The sequence below is a fragment of the Primulina huaijiensis genome, chromosome 12 (assembly GCF_012295235.1).
Source record: "Primulina huaijiensis isolate GDHJ02 chromosome 12, ASM1229523v2, whole genome shotgun sequence".
Taxonomy (NCBI): domain Eukaryota; kingdom Viridiplantae; phylum Streptophyta; class Magnoliopsida; order Lamiales; family Gesneriaceae; genus Primulina; species Primulina huaijiensis.
In genome coordinates, this window is record NC_133317.1 from 2,651,708 (window position 1) to 2,673,258 (window position 21,551).

General features: G+C 33.7%; 4 protein-coding genes across 4 annotated transcripts; 1 reads left to right on the forward strand and 3 right to left on the reverse strand.

The window, feature by feature from the left end:
- The first annotated feature begins 320 nt into the window (after positions 1-320).
- LOC140990209 (26S proteasome non-ATPase regulatory subunit 7 homolog A) lies at positions 321-5,814 on the forward strand. Its single transcript, XM_073459793.1, has 10 exons — positions 321-634; positions 1,453-1,545; positions 1,630-1,711; positions 2,968-3,064; positions 3,176-3,251; positions 3,435-3,493; positions 3,661-3,783; positions 4,049-4,106; positions 4,204-4,289; positions 5,391-5,814. The coding sequence occupies exons 1-10, from the start codon at positions 448-450 to the stop codon at positions 5,460-5,462; spliced, it is 933 nt and encodes a 310-aa protein (XP_073315894.1). The 5' UTR covers positions 321-447; the 3' UTR covers positions 5,463-5,814.
- A 1,680-nt stretch (positions 5,815-7,494) lies between these two features.
- On the reverse strand, positions 7,495-10,902 carry LOC140990740 (probable sugar phosphate/phosphate translocator At3g11320). Its single transcript, XM_073460582.1, has 4 exons — positions 10,438-10,902; positions 9,725-9,828; positions 9,380-9,608; positions 7,495-8,149 (listed from the first exon to the last, which is right to left on the reverse strand). Exons 1-4 carry the CDS (start codon positions 10,885-10,887, stop codon positions 8,003-8,005), a joined length of 930 nt encoding a protein of 309 aa, XP_073316683.1. The 5' UTR covers positions 10,888-10,902; the 3' UTR covers positions 7,495-8,002.
- Positions 10,903-13,125: 2,223 nt separating this feature from the next.
- On the reverse strand, positions 13,126-14,180 carry LOC140989303 (WUSCHEL-related homeobox 5-like). Its single transcript, XM_073458473.1, has 2 exons — positions 13,793-14,180; positions 13,126-13,393 (listed from the first exon to the last, which is right to left on the reverse strand). The coding sequence occupies exons 1-2, from the start codon at positions 14,124-14,126 to the stop codon at positions 13,197-13,199; spliced, it is 531 nt and encodes a 176-aa protein (XP_073314574.1). The 5' UTR covers positions 14,127-14,180; the 3' UTR covers positions 13,126-13,196.
- Positions 14,181-17,058: 2,878 nt separating this feature from the next.
- Positions 17,059-20,424, reverse strand: LOC140990638 (eukaryotic translation initiation factor 3 subunit F-like). Its single transcript, XM_073460431.1, has 6 exons — positions 20,074-20,424; positions 19,756-19,835; positions 18,871-19,100; positions 18,271-18,392; positions 18,069-18,182; positions 17,059-17,409 (listed from the first exon to the last, which is right to left on the reverse strand). Exons 1-6 carry the CDS (start codon positions 20,293-20,295, stop codon positions 17,320-17,322), a joined length of 858 nt encoding a protein of 285 aa, XP_073316532.1. The 5' UTR covers positions 20,296-20,424; the 3' UTR covers positions 17,059-17,319.
- Between the last annotated feature and the right edge of the window lie 1,127 nt (positions 20,425-21,551).

Below are 21,551 nucleotides of genomic sequence, written 5' to 3' on the forward strand. Positions count from 1 at the left end.
CAGTTAAAGATGCTCGTGTTTAATGTAAAACTAGCAAGTGTTGGCAAGTGATGAGAGTATTTACATCAAAATTTAATATAAAGTATATATTTTTTTTGTATAATTTTGTGCAAATTGTAATAGATTGGAATATATTTCCAGTCAATTGTTATTTTTTGAGCTTTTTTTTAATTATTTTATATTTTTATAAGCATAAATATTAGGGAAGAGATGATTTGAAAAGGAGTTGGACATATTCTTTAACTGGCCCCGACGGCCCAAAATATTTATTGGGCCTGATGAACAATAAAATTCTGTCTGAGCTTACACCATTATTGAATCGGCGTCGTCCCTCCAACCATGACTCCACAAGCATCAACATAGCTTTCCGCCCAAGAAATTGAAACCAGATTCCCCCTAAAAGCCCTAGAATATAGAGAAGAACAAGAGAGCAGAGAATCGCGAGAAATGGACGTGATAAAATCTCAGCAAATTTCGTCGCGGCCGATTGAGAAGGTGGTGGTGCACCCGCTGGTGCTGCTGAGCATCGTCGACCACTACAATCGCGTGGCACGTGATACCAGGAAGCGTGTCGTCGGAGTTCTTCTCGGTTCTTTCTTTAAGGGCACGGTTGATGTAACCAACAGCTACGCCGGTAGATGTTTCAGATCTGGCCTTTTTTTTTTTACTATAGACTGTTGGTTTTTTATTTTTGATTTTTAATTTTTGGGCCTTGTTTTTATGTGTGATAATATTTTTTTTGGAGCTTAAGTAGAGTTATGAAATGTCATTTGTTGGAAGAATTGTTTATTGAATTTTGTAGGGGTCGAATTGGGTGGATGATAATTGCAGCCCCTGAGTATTGCTCAGGGTTTATGTTTTGGGCTGTGTTCATACTCTTTTGGGAAGATAATAGAATGATCGGATGAATGGCTGCAGTTAGCACTCTGAAGAGCATTGTTTTTATAGGATTAGCTTCCATAACATCATTTGATTGTTAGTGGGGAAATAGAGAGTTCCTTAGTCTTCAAGGCCTGAAACTGGTATCAGGAACGATCATTCCAAGATTTTTTAACTTCTTTCTATGTATGCATTTGACCGACATTGGGCAATGTCAATTTCGTAATTTTGTCCAAAATTTAAGATTATGGTTCAATTTCTTGCAGCAACGCTTGGGTTACTCACTAAATGTTAGTTCTCGAGTCTTCTTGTCTGCATGTTTATTTTCTTCACTCTCTCTCTCTCTCTAATCCAACTTTGCTAAATATATGTTAGTATACTTGTGGTAATTTTGCACAGTTGAGTTTTGAGAAGGTATGGGCAAAATTTAAAACACAACGAATGTTTGATTTGTTGGGATTTCCAAATTTAGTCAGTCCTAAATGATCTTCCAACTCTAGTAGGGTATATTTTGTCCCGAGTTGCATATTGCCTTGCTTTCCTAATCAATTTCCATTTGGCTGATATATGCAGTTCCCTTTGAAGAAGAAGATCGGGACCCAAGCATCTGGTTTCTTGATCATAACTACCATGAATCAATGTTTTCCATGTTCAGAAGAATTAATGGTTTGTGATATGCCATTATCCCAAATTCTTATTAGCTATTTTGTGAGTCCTAATTTTAATTCGATAATTTTAAAAACGTATCAGCAAAGGAGCACGTGGTTGGATGGTATAGCACTGGTCCCAAGCTCAGGGAGAATGACTTATCTATTCATGGGCTATTTAATGAGTAAGATTTCTGGCTTTTGGAGGAACATAGGTTTTTTCTTTTTTTAATTAGCAAGTGTTTGATGAACAGATCTTTATTTTTGCCAATTTCCTGACGTTTCCATGTATGAAACAAAAACAGACATGGAGTCTAAGCAATTTCCGTGGGGGCATACTGTAGTAGAAGCTTTGTCTGTCTAAAATTGTTCGAAAGCTTGTTTTTAGAATACATTAGAGTGCCATCTAGAATGTGATATGCACACATGGCCTATACCTTGCTTTTTCCATCAGTGCTCAGATGGAAACTATTTGATCTGACCTAGAGGCTAGAGAATAGTTATGTTCTAAACTCAAGCCTTGGTAGTTTTGCATTTAATTTTTCGCTCTTGTCAAATATTCTCATCTTTTCTTTGGTACTCGGTGTATTATGCATCATTCGTTAAACTTCTCTTTTTTCCAAAGTTTGTTCTTCTATTTCTAGGATACCATGGCAATAACTCTCTCGTGGAGGCTCTTTTCTACCCGAGCTGTTTTCTCTGAGTAAAATATTTTCTCAGCCTTGTGTATTCTGTGGTCATGCCCGAAATTAGTGTTAACCGTATTATTTCTGAAGAGGTTTTGGGTGATTGCAATCCAAATTTTAAGTTTGATAAGGAGTTAGTGGAAGAAACTTTGTATAATTCATGTAAAGCTGACGTGACATCTCTGAAATACACTTATGCTTGGATACGCTACAGAAAATGCATTATGATATTTCTGAAGCATCATCAATTACAGCAGTTGCTTTCTCCCAAAATATTGTAATCTTGCCAACGATGCTTTTTCATTGTTTGCTAATGTGATTAACCTCAACATATTGTTATCCATGTTTTGGAGCTAACAGTCCTATACAAGAAATAAATTACTCTGGGTGACTCTGGAATTTCCGTTGTGTTTCTGATTGGTGTCACGACTTGTTGCAATGTGTCTTGATAACAACATACTCCCACCTTTCCTTAGTTTTTCTAAGTTTTCACTTTTTTCTACCACCCGTTTAACTATGGTCCGATCTTGGTTTATAGCGGCCTTATGATTACATTTTGAACAGTAACTAACTCAAACTCTATGCATGTGCATCATCTTTCTCTTGTCAAAATCACTGGTTTTCTTTTACCACACCTGTGTTTTTCAGTGCTCCTTTTTGTTTTATGAGTCACTGTATATCATGGTATTTTCTTTTTTAATACAATGATTACCATCTATATTCGATAATATTCGATTTTTCTTCTTGCTACACAGCTACGTGCCAACTCCTGTTTTAGTAATTATCGATGTCCAGCCAAAAGAGCTTGGGATACCCACTAAAGCCTATTATGCGGTTGAGGAGGTTAAAGATGTATGTTGAAGATATATCTGACATGTTTGTATCCATTTCCACTTTCCAAAGGGACAACAATATTGGGGAGATAACAGTTTTGTTAATATTTTTATTATTCATGACATGCAGAACGCGACACAAAAAAGCCAGAAGGTGTTTGTGCATGTTCCTTCTGAAATTGCTGCTCATGAAGTTGAAGAAATTGGTACGATTGTATCATGAAAGTTATTAATTTAATTTGAGTTCTTTCTTTTGTTCTTTTTTTTCCATACTTAACAATGGGCTTGAAGTCTTTGGCATTTTCCCCCCAAGGCTTTGAACCAACTAGATTTAGGTTTTTTTCTTCATGTAGACTGGTTTGTAATCCCACTCATCTTGCTTATGATAGGAGTTGAGCATTTGTTAAGGGATGTGAAGGACACAACTATCAGCACCCTTGCTACAGAGGTTGTGTTAGTACCCTTCCCGCATTTAGTGTACATAATTTTTTTAAAGAAAAAATAGATTCTATTAAAACCTTAATCCTTTTTATTTACTGATGAAAATGTTGATTGATGACATTCTGTTGAATAACTGAAGGAAATAAGAGTCTTAGAAATCGTTGTCTTGTGCAGGTCACTGGAAAACTTTCTGCTTTGAAGGGTTTGGATGCAAGATTAAAAGAGATCCGGGACTATCTGGACCTTGTCATTGAAGGGAAACTCCCATTAAACCACGAAATTCTTTATCATCTCCAGGTATTAGTTTTTATTTTGTCATTACTGTTATTTACTGAGTGATTTCCTTTTAGTGTTATTGTTGATGAATGTTTAGTTTGTTATGGTCTTTGTTTCTTTGTTCTTGTTACCTTATTCCATAATACTTGAATAAGTGGTGTGTTTGTGTCATTTGGTCCACAATATTATTTTCAAGTTGTCTGACTCAGAGAATGTTGTATCTTACTTGTCTTCCAAGTAGAAATGATTTTGCATCACATCTTGATATGTTAATAAACTTCTGCAGGATGTGTTCAACCTACTTCCTAATCTAAACGTGTCCGAATTAATCAAAGCTTTTGCAGGTAAGACAGTTGGACTTTTTGTTTTTTATATTTCGTTCAACAAGTAATTAATTTAGATTTTCTTTAGTGAAATCATTGATATGCTTCTTCTCTGCAGTGAAAACAAATGATATGATGTTGGTCATATATCTTTCATCCCTCATCAGAAGTGTGATTGCTCTTCATAATTTGATCAACAATAAGGTGAGATGTTCTGCTTTATTGTTTATTTCCTTTTTGTAAGAACATAGACTTTTAAGATCCATTAAACTAACTACATTGATACTGGCATTGGGGTTGTTCTTCCACAGACTTATAGTCTGGGCTTCTAATTAGGTACTGCTGCATGAAGCCTCAGACAGATTTGAATTTTGTGGTTGTGGCTTTTGCGTTGTTTAGACAGTTATTTGATTAATTGATCGAACGAGGAATACGACTACAGCCATATGGAACCAAGGAATTATACAAAACTGCAAGTTATATGCAAAAGTAAATTAAAATTAAGTAATGACAAAGATTCTGGTCTTCGTAGGTCTCCGTCAGGAGCATAGCTTAAAAAACAGGTTGATGATGTTACCACTGAAGAAAATTGTAGAACAAACTGAACTCAAATAGAGAAGGAAATAAATCCCTTGAGCGTTAATGTTATTGAACATTAAAGAAATACTGATCTATGGAGAAAGTCATTAACTGAACATTAAAGAAATACTGATCTATGGAGAAAGCTTCTACGATGGTGATAATGGCCTCATGGAAGAACCTTATCAAGAGAATGATTTCTCACTTGCCCCCTAACTTCAAGCTAGAACACGTGTAAGTCTTAACTCAAAAACAGTATGCTCAATGCTCTCACTTACAAACATCTCCCTATTTATACTTTTTGACACGCTTTCTTGTATTCTGAGTCTTTGACTATGGATTGGCATAAATAACTTGGTTCAGTTTGCACCTTATTTTTCCGTCTCTGAATTTCCCTGTCACTCTTGCTTAACCATCCAGCACTGATTCTTTCAACTTGCGATAGATTAGTTTGTGTGATTATGTCACAAGCAAAATCTTCAACCATACAGCAAATAAGTGCACTTTCGCAAGCTGCTGTTGAACATAAGCTACAAAAAATCTTGTATTTGTCATACCTGGTTAATCCGTTCTACTGGGACCTGGTATCATGTGTTGTGGTTGTAATATTGATCTTCTTTCGGGACTTAAAACTACAAATATTTGACCAAATTATTACCTATCAAGATTGCTGAATGCTAATTGTATTAAACTGGTAATCTTGACAATTTGAAGAACTGATTGCAGATGCTTAACAAAGAACACGAAAAGGCAGAAGATTCAAAGCCAGTGGCTGTTCCTGCTGCTGCAGGGAGCTGAGTATCAAATTCCTGTGCAAGATTTCGCTTTTGTGATTACAATCTTGCAGCTAAATGCGAGTTCGAGGATTCAAATTTACATTTCAGCAACGCTATGACAAAATATGGTCACGGGTGGTTTCACCCAACTCTTCATTTTTCTTGATTCTGGCCTTGATAATATGCATCGACTTTATATTATCTTGAGGTCATGGGATTTGGAACTTGTATTCGTATATGACACACAACTTTGTACCTGAGTATACAGTAGCTTTCTGATTTAGATACTACACTTGCTTCAGGAAATGGTGTCCGATAAACTTTACTGATGGGATATTGCTGATTCAGTTTAATTTATGTTTGTCTTTCGATTTTCTTCATTTTCTTTGCTCGTGTTTCTCTAGTTCTTTGTTTTTTGTTGCCCGGTTTGGTTTCGGATTTGAACATCTATATTGCATTCATGAATCAAACTTTTAATTTACTTCTGTAGATTGCCGCTAGGTGGGCATGATAATCCGGTCGTGCAATTCTATAGCATATTTATATGGAAAAGTGAAAACTGAATTTTTACTTATAGTGCGTTAAAAATAATGCTGTGTAAATGTAATGTGGGTTTTATTTGGGCAATGGGAATTATCATTTTTTTTAATGTTTTTTGAACCATCCGAATTATAATTTTAATTTCTCTTACTCCTCCTCTATGTTAGTTTGTCGATATGACAAATAACTAATTGTTGAATGGAGAATCTTTAGGTTTTCACCTTCGCATCTAAACGGTTCATTCGAATCTAAACCATAATTGAAATATTTGTCATGTGTCATTCATCGGCTGGTTCAGAGCAGTGTCCTTACAGCCAGTGTTGGTCGAACTGCATCCAAACGACCAAGAAAGGGATAAATTTTTATATAATTTTTTTCAAAAAATTATAAATTAATCAACTTTAAAGTCGAAAATGTCCATTTTACCTATGCTCATAATTACCAAACCTCACATTATAAATAAGCTCATATAATAAAAATTAATATTATTTAAAATATATCGGTCAATCGATTTTTAATATTTAAAAACCGAAACTGAACTATTTTTTCTTAATATTCAAACCGAGTTTTCGAACAACCGAGCCAACTTTCTGAATTAATTCCGTTTGCTCCGTTGATTTGGTTCAGCCCATTTTTTGTTCATCCCTTTTTGCACCTCATAATATTATTCAAATCAACATATGATATTAAAATTATTTTACTACAAAGTAAATAATCTGTGTATTCGAGTTACAGTTTTTGTACAAAATTCAAAATTGCTCCCGGATCTATAATTTCAAAAATTATTTTAATTAAGATACTAATTTATATGGATAAATTTGTTTGAGAAAATCATTGTTTTCCCATTTTCCAATTATTAATTAAAAAAAGAAGGAACTAAATGTCATCCCACTAGAAACATGAACATTACTCCCAGTCCACCAGCTCATTTTCATTTTAAGTTTTAAAAAATCTGTTTCCACATTTTCCAAAGCAATTTTACATGATTGGACTGCCATGACAAATTTGATTTATCTCATGCCAGGTTGGCCGACAACCTAACAGTAATCTATAACAAATCCTTGTTTTGAAGATATAATAATAATAACAACGTATGGAGATATTGTCTTTATTCACTTTTATCTGAAAACCATTCGAAAAGATGGACGTGATAATTTGACATGTCAGCATTTTTCGACGTCACATCTGTAATTAAACCAAAATCATTAAAAACTAAAAGTTAATATATCAAAACAAATTTTTAAAAGTCAATGAACTACAACAAAAAAATAACAAGTTAATGCACCAAGATTCTTTTGAAGTGTTTCCTATTTCTAAAACAGCCCTTACGTTGATATACTAAATTACATATAATTAGTTTTAAACACACAATACCCATGCAGCACTGATAGAGATAAATTAAAAACTCACATCATCATTATAATTCAAATAAGCCCGACCCCAAACACATGAACCGAATTTTTGTTAATACACTAATATATGTAATCCATACTACATCATGTACAATTATTATATACTCTTAAACAAAATTTATCCACAAAAAGTATTATTGAGATACTGCAAGCAAAAAAAAATTACTTATATTCTTAAAAAAAAACATGTACTTGTAAAATATAGAGACGGAGGGTAAAAGAAATCTGATCAAGAATCTTATTATACATAATCACCTTTCATGGACTGTGTTCGTCAGACGGAGAAGAAAACTAAAAGGAAAAAAAATTATGCCTTTCATCAATAGATCATAATAAAAAAAATCAATAATATGCTGTATAGGGTGGGTTTGAATAGATTCTTGAAAGAATGCAAGGTAAAGAACAAATATTTCGGCTGCAAAGAATCAAGGCCACGTTTGAGTCATTTATTAAACTTCTACTCTGTAAACCGAGTGATTGTTTGCTGGTACATGTCGACCCCCTTCCTGAATTCCGATGGAACGATAGTTTGTTGGTTAAAATTCGTACACCAGCTGCACAGACGAAGGCTATTAGCTAAGTCTGCTTCAACGTCTATTCAAATTTTCTTTCATTTACTTCGCTTCTTGGCTTCACTATAGAAGATGACACCCATCACTGTCAGAGTGTACCCGAGCATTCCAGTAACAGAGACGGGATTCCTAAATATCAAGATGGAGATTACCACTGCTACTGCCCCTTTAGCGTTTCCAAGGACCTGAAAGAATAAACCGTAACATACTATCTTTAGCTCATCTGGCTGAGTTTGCCTTCAACATCTTACAAGCTTTAGAGCTCATTAGGGTTTTAGTAACTCATAATCACTTGCATCTTATTTTAAAATTAACTTAAAAAATTGGATAATATCGGAGCAAGAAATTTATCGAGTAAGAAAATAACAAATCATTTAACAGAAGTCTAGAAAAAATGTTGAAGCAAAAAAGAATGAGGATAGCTTGTGACATAAGAATAAGAATTGTAGTTATTTTAGTTATTTCAAATGAAGTTTACATGATCTTCAAAATTAAGTTGGCATCATCTTAAAAAGATTTTACGAGATTAAATTTTTTGACAAATACCGGTACGTCTTATAAGTTTCTAGCCAATTTACAAGTTCCTATATCTTACAAAATATTATAAATACAAGGTAGTCAGATTCATGACCTCTTGCCTGCTTCCCAATTGACCACCCTACCTCAATATGGATGGGAGCAAAAAAGGCAGTAGCTTTTGCATAAATTTGACTCAGTTTCTAAAAGAGCTAATAACAAAGGTCAGAAAAGAACTTTAGTACTAAAAACCAACATGAGATATAAAACTTATAATTCAGACACCTTGAAGAAGGTCTCCCAGGCCCCAGCTTATACTGAAATCACAACCAGTGAAACCAACACGTTTTTTCTGTGGCATGAGGAACCTTTATCAATATATATTTTTGAATTGCTTATAATCATTTTCCTTTAATTAAGTAGTGCACAATGTTATTGGCACTATGAAGGCAAGAAAAGGGAAAAAAATTCAGACAATAAGGTCATGTTCATTTTTATTCCAGGGAGATTTCCATTCCCAAAACGGAGACTAACACTAATTCATTTTCGTTTGCCAAAAGTTCTTCCAAAACAAAGAAACAAGCCCTAGTTCATGTCATCTGAAGCCAAGAGCCACACCCTCTTAAATAAGAGAAAATACAAGTTCCTAAGTCTGAATAGGCTGAAAAAAGTTGGTATCACTGTCACGCAAGTTGAATACAATTTTTTGTACCCTAATGTGTTTAAAATATATATATAATATCTTGCTATTTTGTTTCATCAGTTAAAGACCCAGTATCACGCATCATTGTTTCATGACGTAAAACCTACCATTAACTCCGGTTACAGTTCTGACTCACTGATGTACACGCAAGATTCAATTTGAACAGGAATACCTTGGAAAAGGTAGTAAGAATTACCTGAAGAGTAAGTGCACTGGTGTGCTTTGTGACCAAAAAATTGGTCAAATTCACAAAATATGCAAGTGCAGAATTGAATAGCAGCAACCAAATAATTCTTAGATCCTCCCTTGCGAGTGCCAATGTGATGCCCACTACATTTTCTTCCATAGCAAGTGTTGCAGGAAGTAGAAGTAATACAGCAATAGGAGCCATGTACAAAAGCAGATTCATAGAGTTAAGCTTTTCCCTACAGCAGAATAAAATAAAATTTTAGAGCTTATATCAAATTATTATAGAAAAAAAACAAAAATTTGAGCAACACGGCCAACAGAATAAAAGAAACACCAGGAAACAAAAAACTACCCTTCAGATGAAAGCAAAATTCCCTGAACCACTGATTTAAGTGCCCTTGCAGCTGTTGCACCAACGCACATAATAAATCCAAACAAATGGAAACTCGGTTCGCCCTAATACCAACAAAAGATGGAGAGAATAAAAGTAAAATTAATTTTTCCCAAAAACTCAAAAACAAGAAATTCAGCTGTCACACACGAGAAGTAGAAAAAATTAGTGATACATGCTTTCATATTTATTTTGCCATCAACTTATCAAAACTTAAAATTTTTTTTTGTTAAAGTTGGTCAGTACCATTGAGCTACGCATTATATTATATATGAAGATTATTCCGAATTTATTCAGACATCATCCTCAAGCTCATATTCATATTCTAGTATACATTACAAAAAACAGCAAGTACCACTAACTCTAATAATTAGATCATCGTACAACAGTTGTTCCAGAACCTCAGCAACTCAAACCACTGAGGATACATGGAAAAATGGTGCTTGATCAAGAAAAGTCAATAGCAACGGCACAATGTACCCATTAAAAGCCATATTAATCAGGGTCAGACTCAGGAATGTAGGAGGTGAAGGGCAAGATATTCAGGACTTATAAAAAAAAAACTAACAAAAAAGTTTGAATTTTCTCATATGCTACTCATCCAGCTAAAGCATCCCCATATATCGATCAATATCTTGATCAAAACCCAAAAGAACAAAAAACAGAAAACATACCCCGCTAGCAATGACCACTCCTGTAACAACTGGAACCAGCGCCACGTAAGTCAACCATGCCTCTCGTTTCAGCGTCATAAAATACGCAAACACCGCGGTGAAGAAAGGCGTGGTTGCCCCGATCGCCTGATTAAAGCTAACAGGCAAATACTTAAGCGAAACATTCCCACTAACCACCGACGCGCAGAAAATCAAGCTAAGAGCCGAAATCTTCATAAACTGAACCCTAGATCTTATCGTCTGCATCGGCACCATCTTCATCCACACGATCGCGATGTAGCTGAGCAATGAGCAGGCAGTCATGTGGCACATCGTCAAGAAAATCGGATACCTGAACCCGTAATTGCTCAACAAGTACTTGTTCAATAACAAAACCCCAATGTTGGAGGAATACCATGCCGACACCAATCCAATCGTGAAAAGTCGGCCCGAGGATTTCATCGCAGACATCTTTCAAATCAAATTAATTAAATCATAAAAGAGCGAAAAAAGCAACTACAAAAATAATCTTTCTACGATGTTTCTAAATGTATAAATTAGGGTTAGAAAAGGGTTAAGGGAAGAAGATGAAGTTGAGGGATCTGAGATGCATTTGTAAATGAAATGAGAAATTCAGTGGAACAAAGAATGAAACCAGTGTGTGTGTGTGTGTCTATATATAAATTAATTAATTCTTATTATTTTAAAATATTATATACTTTATTATTTAATAATAATTTTTTCCTATTCATTATTCTGTTTGTATCCTTAAATAATATAATTCACTTTTTGGTGTTTGCGTCACTTTTGGAAACAAATTTTCGACTAAGGCAATCGATTACACTTACTGTATTTTAAAAATTAAATTTTAGCAAAATAAAGATATCAATTATATACTTAATATGATTTAAAATGTTTAAGCTTGATTGAATTATTGGAGGAGAAGAGAACGTGCAGACTAGGGGTGGGTACGGTACGGTATACCGTACCGAACCACGGTACCGTATACCGTACCGTAAATATCGGTATGGAAAAATCCATACCGATACCGATACCGGAAATTCGGTATACCAAATGTTCGGTATACCGAATTTTCGATATGAAAAAATTCATACCGTATACCATACCGACACCGAAAAAATGTCGGTATACCGAAAATTTTTTCGGTATACCGACATTTTTTCGGTATACCGAACTTAAATTAAAAAAAAAATAAAAAAAAATTTATTTCGGTATATACCGAAATACCGAAAAAAAAAATATTTACTTACCGATACCGATACCGAAAATTTCGGTACGGTATCATACCGCACCGAAATTTTCGGTATATTGATTTTTTCGGTAATTTCGGTATTTTTTCGGTAAGGTATTTCGGTATTTCGATATTTCGTTATATTTTCCCAGCCCTAGTGCAGACTTGTGCATGGTTGAAGCAAAGGGGGGGTTTGAATGTTAATATTGTTGGTCTGGTTGAATCATCATATCTCGTCCGTAACTTGTATATATCTTAAGCTATCATTCTTTTTATATAACCCCTCGTCTTTCTAAAACTCTTAGAGGGTTTACTCAGTAAACACCGAAAAATAGTGATTTCGGGTGATCACGTCATAAAAAAAAACAAACAAACAAACAAAATTGAACTGTTGAATTTATTCTAGGCAAATTTCATTTTAATACATATGCTAGTTGTTTTAATAACAAGCACAGGATTATGTTAATGGGCCGAAATACAATTATGGGCTTTCTGTTCTTAAAGAGTCTCATTCGTATTTTAATCCGTAAGGCCCAACACGTTTTTACAGAAAAAACAAAGCTAAGAATTCACCGGGTGAAAAACTTAACTAAACCAATAGCATATGTTGCAACAATATCATTTACTTAAAATAGTAAGGAAATAAGAAAAATAAATTTTTTTTAAAATCAATATATCGTGATGATATAATAGATTCTTAACTTAAATTTATAAAATTATTATGGCATAATTGTAAATAAATGTAACATAAAATGTTTCAAGCACATTAATGTTAAAAACGTGACAACTTGTCATGGTAACACTTGAAATGGGTAAATAGTTATTTTTATCGAAAATTAACATTTTATTTAATATGGTAAAACCAAAAATAAAATAAAATATTTACTTTTTGCCAATATTTCAATTTATCGATTCAAGCATTTCTTATTGCATTATTTATTATTAAAGATATTAGATCCACTCTACTAATATCTAAATACTTGGAGACTGTCTAATGGATTTATATTCGTGAGACGAGTCTGTTCATACTTGAAGTGAAAAATAGTATTTTTGACATTTCATGATAGTCGTGTTAAATTAGAGATATGTCTCAGAAATTGAACTATTAGACGGTTTCATAGGAAATCTTTGTTTTTTGTGATACCTAAAATGGTCAATAAAAATTGTCCTAGAGGGGCTTAATTTGAAGCTCGACCTCAAATTTTAACTCAATCCCTCTAATTTGAATCCAAAGCATTCAAGTGTAATACTTGATAAGTAAATCAAACTAATAATAGGATTATAATTATATATATTAATAGAGAATTTTCTGGTAGTTTCAAAACAATTAATATGGTGCATATTTAACCAGAAGTCACATACCAATAGTGCAACAAATTAAAGCTACTGATAAACCTAAAGTTAATTTCCATATTTCTTGGGTAACTTCTTCAAAACCCTAAGTTAAAACCCCTCAAAACATATGCCAGAAATATGATCAGTTCTAATGGAGAGCAATATATAAGGGATTGTATTCGAAGCCTTCGATCTAAACGAAACTTAATCGGAGATCCAACGTGAGATGATCCATTTCCCCGAACGTAAATTTCGAGTTATCCTTCCAAACGTCCAGAAACAATCTGATCTTTTCGGAACCTGTTTCATTAATGAAAGAGTTCAAGGGGAGGAGTTGTAAAGTTTCTCTCACTCTTTCCGGCTCCGAAACTTTACTTGTCTCTGAAAAACCTGTTAATATAACAAGGGAAAAAATGATGGGATATATAAGTATTAGGCTTTGTATAGAAAATATTGCAAACTTGTAAATCTGTCTCTAACCATGTATTATTTTTGTATATGGATTCATGATGCATGCTTATATAATCCTATCCACCAACTTTATTTTGGTATAGTTTTTTATCCAAAGAATTTGATTAAAAGCAATAACTAAATGTATTCTGCATCACAATCTGTAGTTTTCAGAAAGTATACATATATACAGACTTGCATGGAATTCAATAATTTTTGTATCAACACAAAAATATAAAAAACGAGCAGTACTCTGTCTATATATTTGTGTGTGAGAAATCCTAGTTCTAGATACGAAGTAAACAAAATCAAGTTTGCATTAAATTAATGAAAGCTTACTTTTTGCAGTGGAGAGCTTAATATAATCAATATCAGTGATTTCATGGTTTCCGTCTTCAACCAAAACCCTGCGGCGTTTCTGTCTCTCCCTGGCCTTATGATTTTGGAACCAGTAAAACACATTCTTGCTCTCGATTTTGCCATAAAAACTGAGCTGCGAAGATATTTTTTGTATCTGATCCGTACTCGGGGTCCGAATCCCAGACCTGAACAGATCCGTCAGAACTTTAACTTGTTCGCTTGTCGGGTTCCACCGCCCACACTTGGTCCCTGTCCCACATCCGCCGCCGCCGCGAGGTTGAATGCATATGCTTGAGCACTCATGAATATCCATTTTAATGGAAATCTTGGTGAATCTTCGTAACTTTCTTGGTTATAGATACCAGGGTTTGTTTCCAACTCTGGTACAAGTGAGTTTGATCAGTAATCAGCGCACTTATAAATCATAGCAAAAACACTAGGACAGGTCAATTATTGTTTTTTTCCCCTTAAAAAATCGTTTACAGTAGATGAATAATAATATATACAATTTCCTCAAAACCCCCACAATTAAATGTGTAAAAAATATATATATTTAATAACAATGCACACACCTCTAACAGAAACTCTTGATGATATTTCAATTTTCAAGAACAAAAACATGCATTTTGTAAAAAAAAAAAAAGAAAAAAGAAAGAGAATATATATAGACACGTGTTAAAATAATATAATTTTTTTGAGTAAACGTAAATTTGACTGGGAATGATCATAACAAGAACTTCAATTTATCTTTCATCAAATATGAATTTTTTATGATGTGAAATTTGTCACTATATTTTGATATACATCGGATAAACATTCGGGCTGATACAATAACTTGTAAATTATGTTAAATCAGTAAACTATACATGAACAAGCCGTGTATAACAAGTTCGTTCAAAAAAATGTTGGTAGAAGAACTCCACTCTGAAGTTATATAATATAACACGAAAAAAACTTAATATATTTTAACCAAACTTCAACCATAAAATTTTGAACTTTAATTAACTTGTCAAGAAAATACACATATAGAAGATCATATATATATATATATATATACCCTTTATAATGTTAAAAAGCAGTAAAGGACTGTGGCTATGTGACTAGTTGTGCAATGAATTTAGGGAATGCGAGATAAATGGTGAATTTTGAATGTTAAAATTTGATGGGATTCAAATATATACGGTATGTATATATACATGCTTGGTTTTTTGTGTTGAATGGGAGATAGAGATGCACAAAAGCTGCCACTGTTCAAAGTTTTGAGCCCAGAGCAGACCGACTTAATATTCATAAACAAATACAGATCGATTGGGGTGTGTGTGTGTGTGTATTCCAAATACATGAACATTACTGGGAAACAAGAAGCTTATATAATTGATGATATAAAGTCATAAGTACAGATTAATTAACTATATTTTGATCCTAGTTGGAGTTAATTAGCAGTGTTAGTAAAAAAAATTGGATTAATTAAACTAAAACCCCTCCGGTAATTGGGACACAAACTACGCGACATAAAGTTCCACCAAAATTTGAGATCAATTAATCCAAGAAATTTGACCAACTCGACCTTTTTTTTTTTTTTTTTTTAAAAAAAATCCATCCAAGAAACGGATGAATGGTCGAGAATTTAAAAAGAGTTATATATATTTATGAGTAGGTCTCATGTGAGACCGTCTCACTGATCTTAATCTGTGAGACGGGTCAATCCTACCCATATTCATATTAAAAAGTAATACTCTTAGCATAAAAAGTAATACTTTTTCATGGATGACTCAAATAAGAGATCCGTCTCACAAATACGACCCGTGAGACCGTCTCACACAAGTTTTTGCATATATTTATTTTCAAGAATTGAGTTAGGCCATCACATTTGTTTTTTAATTAGGGCTTTCTAGCTCTCTTCGACACATTTTTAAAAAAAAAAGTTATGATGTTATTAAACACTGAACAAATGCCAAATCAAATATTTTTCAAAAATGAAAATTTAAATTCAACTACATATAATTAATAAGACTATATCAATATAATATATGTAATATTATATATATTTATTTTATGGATATTTAAAAAAAAACAGAAAAAAGACCATGAACAAGAAGAAGAAGACCATGAGGCAAATTAATTATTTTATCTTTCTAATTCCAGAATTAGTATATGTTTTGATAATTATTCTACACAAATTCCGAATATTATATATATTATAAGGCACATGATTCTATAATAACTAAGAAACTCCACCAGCCAATTTGTTGTGCGTGCTCTCCACAAGTCCCGAGAATGTTTGGATCTCTATAAATAATTCCTCATTATACTAATCGACTCACTCGTCCCTTTGTGCTTGGCTATGCATTTTTCAAATAAATAAATAGTTCTAATTTATTATCAATAATATACCCAATAAAACACGCGAATTTAATACAAATATATATATATATATCTATATATNTATATATATATATATATATATATATATTGTGAAAATATAATTTTTTATTAACATGATTTGCTTCCGACTAATGCAATATTGTGAAATAATTGGGAAAGTGAGTTAGAGATGATCATTAAATATTAGTTTCGTTCTTCGTGTATTTCTAGTTTTTATTGAAAACAGTAAAGGTATTTTCGTGTGTGTGTGTGTGTGTAGAGGAGGGATGGGGCGTGAAGTCTAGGCAGCCCTAATTTCCGTCGGTTTCTTTCTTGTCTCCACTAATGTTTGTCGCCACTCTTTTGTGCAAGCTCTCTATAATTATATTCATGATTTAAAAAACGGAATTATTTAATTAAATGACACCATTAATTTGAAATCTAATCTTCGCAACTTTTGCCATTTGTTGGCTTTGTATTCTTATTATATTCGAATGTCATTTTGTCAAAAAAGAAAGTTGAAGAAAGGTCACAATTATAAAAAAAATTGTTTGTCCAACGTTATTTTTTAAATCATCCCGATGAAAAACCATCTTTTTCGACATTTCCGGGATAAACGTTGTCAGATTTTATTTTAAAAAATAAATCATTGAAATGGATATGTAACCTACGTACCGTGAGATCAACTATTGCTTTTAAAATTTTGTACTCTTATACGATAAATAATTAGTCGATTGCTTTAACACCACTTGATTTATTGTGTCACGAGTCGGACTATATCAACACCCCCGTATCCCTGATTGCGTATATTATTAACTCGTGTTAGTCTTTAGATTTGGCATTCTAATAGATGGATCTTTTAAGCTTCACAATACCAAAACTAACGAGTACCAAATAATTCAACCGCAAAATCATCAAAATCTCTCATCAGAAAAAGCCATTAAAATAGCTCAGTTATAAAGTTCCTATCACTATTCCATACATAACATCTTGGTCACTAAATGCTCATAATCAAATACATAAAAACACCGGTTTTTTCCTTCAGAACGATGAGGCTGAACAAACAAATGTCACGCAATTGCAAGTGATAGTGCTATAAGATCTAAAAAAGCATTTGAGTTTCTTGGAAGAAGATTTGTCTGTTACAGGATCTGAGCAGCAGTGTTCAGTTTTTCGGCTAAACTGAGTTGTGTTCTTGTGATGCTAGACAAGTAAACTAAGAGCAGTTGATCCTGCAAGCAGATAACTTGAGTGAGACAGAAAGTTCCTAATGAAATAAAAGTGGATCTAGAAACATGGGTTACTGAAAAAGAGGAGCCGTAATCTAAATTAGAAATTTAGAACCATGACTTTTGCTTTCTAAAAGATACATGTTGGGGTAATATAATTACCAACAGGAATTGTGAAAGCTTGGCATAAAAATAAAATAATTGTCCTCTTACATGAATCAGGTGTGACACACTATTATTTTTCTATATCAATCCCTTGTAAGTTTAATCAACGCTGCTTTAGATACTCCACCACGACCTTCACCCCCAAAAATTTTCATTTTCACTACAACACCCACTGTATTGTACACCCTTTCCAAGTGCTGATTGTATAGGAGAATCCATGCACAATAAGAATGTTTATTTTGCAAAATTTAGACCAATCTCATAGTTGATCTGCATAACTGTGATAATTTTTGCTGCCTGAGTATTACCTAGTACTGGTACTGTGTTTAAAGAAAGGATCCATTATTTTCATTCTACTCTTGTGAACTTCAAAATTTTCCGATAGATATCTTAAGAAAGATTGGCATCATATGATACTAAAATATGAAATGAAAAACTATGGAAGCTGGTGTTTGCTTAAGAAAAATCTCAGGAAAAATTGGCAAAAAGAATCATACCTGCAGGTCATTATTCAGTAGCTTATCAAAAACCTGGGGAGGGAGTTTAGGAAGAGATGCCACGGTGTCTGATATGAATCTTCCAATTTCATTATCAGGGGCGACGCGGCCTTCCTGAATGAGACAAAAAAAAAGCATTCAGGATAAGGAAAAATGGGCTCAACGTTAGAACAAAAGAAGAAATATGATGGTATCATCTCACCACCACATCATCCACATATTTGTAGATTTCATCTATTAGAGTAAGCAAGCGTTCCATTGATACTTCCATTCCTTCAACATCATTGGGAAGCTTGTCTACATTTGTGGGTTTAAGCACATCAACTACAATTAGCAAAAACAATTTATATCAGTTTCTCAGAAACCGCATGATATATGTAAAGCTAAATTAATGAAGATCTTCTCTCACAATAAGCATCCCAAGAAGGAATACTTCAAAGAAACAAAAAAATAATAACAGCGTCTGATGACAAGGTCAACTTGTAGAATAATTTCATGTCAAATAATTATGATCACGTGTTTATGTGTGAGAGAGGGGAACCAGATTTCACAAACTATTCTAAAATTTGAAAAAAGAACAGTTTACTTCCTCTAGCTGGCACTTAACCATGAAGCATTTTGTATATGAAGAGCAGCTACATAATCATAGAAACCAAAATCGTCTAGATTAGAATGAATAAGTACATAAAAACTTGAAGGTGGTATCATAATGTTATGCATATATTGTGCATAAAAAAACCACAAACTCAGAAAATGCTAGTTCACGGTCATTTATGGAGTATGAGATCAGAGAGACACATACATCCAATCTGCTCTGCCTCAATCATACAGAGGTCCAGTGGAATTTCTTGAAACTGTGCAGCAAGTTGTTGATCCCCAAGAGATAAATTCGTAGACACAAAAGCCTTAATTGTAGCCTTTCCATTTCTAAATGCAGTATCAACAGTCAAATGAACAGGATTGGTAACTTCTCTAGAGTAGAACTCATGGAACAAAGCACTGCTGCCAGAGACTCCAAAACCAGTTGAAAACCTGTCCGCATAAAATAGCACAACATCCACAACCCAAACTCAGAAAATAAAATGAAATTCCATCACAGTAGACAAGGCATGAAATCTTATCAATCCTTTAGTTTTTAGGGAAGAAAACTTCATATAAAAAATATAAAAGAAGGACCTCGATGAAAAGGTGACTCATCAACAAGACAGAAATCATATATGCATTTCATTGCAACCATAATTTGGTATCAGTATCCATTCCAAATTCTGTCATTAGCTCGGTAAGTTATCATCAAGGAAAAAGGCCAGATAATAAATACCAATACAGGAAACACTAGCCACGGCAATAAGAATCCTAACACTAAAATATATAAAGACCTAACGCCTATTCAATGGCAGTCATAAACTTCACATATTAATAATATTAAACTCCGGGAAAAGGAAAAGGCAAAGGCAAAGGATGGTGATATCACAGTCTGCTTAGAGAAAAAACCGTGAACAAAGTACACATAAATAATAGTTTGAAGATGGCGCCACGTGTCTTATAAACAGCGAGATAAATTCCAACAGCAACAATTGCACCATATGACAAAAAAATTGTCAAAGCAGTAGACTTCAAATATGATCAAATATAGACAGACAGCCAATACAAACAGATAACGCAACCAATACGGAGATGAAAAAAGTACCATCCAACAATGACTTCCTTTGGATTCACTTTCTGATGGGATGCCAACATGTTGTTATGATAATCAATATCCAGAGCAACCTACAACGAAATCCACCAATAAGATAAACAGTACTTAAAAAGAAACTAGGAGCATCCATCACACCACTCCGCCAAAATTTTACATCATAGAAACCACCCCACCCCCACCAAAAAAAAGCACAAAAAATGATTATATTTCCCATCGCCTAAGCTTCATATTCATTAATTAAAAGTTTTCCCACAACAACAAAAATATATACAAAAAAAAAGTAGCAAGAAACTGAAGAAAGCGACGAACCTGATCCGAGGACTCATTGTGAGGAACCGCATAGGAGTTACGAATATCAACGGTTCCATCTGGTAGAACGCAACCGAGAAGCGTGCCGATGACTCTCTCAGCTTGGTCGGGTCGCCTGACGTAGTAATCGCTGATGTTGAATATAATCAATGGATGTACTCTCGCCGTTAGGATTGTAGTTGGTGGTCCGAACTGCAACACAGTTAGTTCGCTGGACGCCATTGTTGTGAATATCAATTCCTGCTGTTGACGCGGTGATCAGGTATGAGGGAGATCGATATGGGGGGATTGGGGATTCTAGGGTTCCATAGAGGAAATGGCTCTATCGAAATTGGTCGGGCCTAATTGACCGGACCAATTTGTACGATATAAAGAACCGAGTTTCTAATAATAAAGCCCAATTTATAGCCGGGTCTGAGAGTGTTCGGATTATCAAGACCCAGCCCAGTTAGAATTTCTGAGAATACATACTCATGGTCTATAACATGGATTTAAAATCAATAAGTTAAAGAACGGATTTGAAAATAAAATATAAAAATATATTTAGTTAATATAAAAGATTTTTTTTTCATTCAAATTTTGAATCAAATGTATTTAAGGTGTCATTCAATCTAAACACAATATGTAGATTTGGTCTCGAAACAACTCGATTTAATAATTCTAATAATTACATTGATTTATAATTTATTTTGACATTTTATCATATAAGTGATTAAAAAAAAATCGAATCAGCAACTAAAGTTCTTAATAGTTACATTTAAAAAAAAAACAATTATAAAGGAGACATCACAAATATATCTAAGAGAGAAGGCCTAATATCTAGTGCACCTTCACTATAATTAGTTAAACAAACAATAAAACAACAGCAAATTCGAGTTTCTAACAAATAATAAAATGTTTAAAAATAAAAATAAATAAATAAATTCATTTATTTATCCTAAATATTCTTATTTTTATTTATCCATCCTAATCGTAAAATTTATCTAATTTTCAACAATTCATCGGCATCAAGCAAAACAAAATGTACATCCACAACAGCACAGTGTACCAGTAGAACATTTTCTCTGGTGCCCAGGTTAACTCTGCTTTACAGAGAAATGAACAACCATAAAACAACACGTGGACATCATGTGGGGACCACTCCCATTTTTGGAAAATTCATTGTTTGCTACACACAGCCAGCATGCATACAAAACGTCGCCGCAGGTTCTTCGGCCTCCGCAAGAAGCCCCCTTTTTAGCAAACAAAACACCACCGTATTTCCGGCCACCGTGTTTCGCCGATGTCGCATATGAGAAGAGGAAAACCCGGAAAGGTTTTCTCTTTTCTTTCCCGGTTTTCTGTATCATTTGGTGCCAATATTAGGCGTAATGTTTATGCAAAAGCATAAATAGGGCGGAGATAAACTAGAAATCTCATCTCGAAAGCACCCATACAACCAAAATGGATTTGGGATCTCGTTTTCAAATGATTGAATC

Coding starts and splice junctions, on each gene's coding strand:
- LOC140990209 (XM_073459793.1), top strand. CDS start 448: ATGGACGTGATAAAATCTCAGCAAATTTCGTCGCGGCCGATTGAGAAG. Junction 3,065..3,175: donor CGGTTGAGGAGGTTAAAGAT/GTATGTTGAAGA, acceptor CATGACATGCAG/AACGCGACACAAAAAAGCCA. Junction 3,784..4,048: donor AAATTCTTTATCATCTCCAG/GTATTAGTTTTT, acceptor AAACTTCTGCAG/GATGTGTTCAACCTACTTCC.
- LOC140990740 (XM_073460582.1), bottom strand. CDS start 10,887: ATGTCTGCGATGAAATCCTCGGGCCGACTTTTCACGATTGGATTGGTG. Junction 9,609..9,724: donor ATTTTGCTTTCATCTGAAGG/GTAGTTTTTTGT, acceptor ATTCTGCTGTAG/GGAAAAGCTTAACTCTATGA. Junction 8,150..9,379: donor CCAGTGCACTTACTCTTCAG/GTAATTCTTACT, acceptor TTATTCTTTCAG/GTCCTTGGAAACGCTAAAGG.
- LOC140989303 (XM_073458473.1), bottom strand. CDS start 14,126: ATGGATATTCATGAGTGCTCAAGCATATGCATTCAACCTCGCGGCGGC. Junction 13,394..13,792: donor TAAGCTCTCCACTGCAAAAA/GTAAGCTTTCAT, acceptor TTATATTAACAG/GTTTTTCAGAGACAAGTAAA.
- LOC140990638 (XM_073460431.1), bottom strand. CDS start 20,295: ATGGCGTCCAGCGAACTAACTGTGTTGCAGTTCGGACCACCAACTACA. Junction 19,101..19,755: donor AAGGAAGTCATTGTTGGATG/GTACTTTTTTCA, acceptor TTATGCGGACAG/GTTTTCAACTGGTTTTGGAG. Junction 17,410..18,068: donor TACTGAATAATGACCTGCAG/GTATGATTCTTT, acceptor ATCTGCTTGCAG/GATCAACTGCTCTTAGTTTA.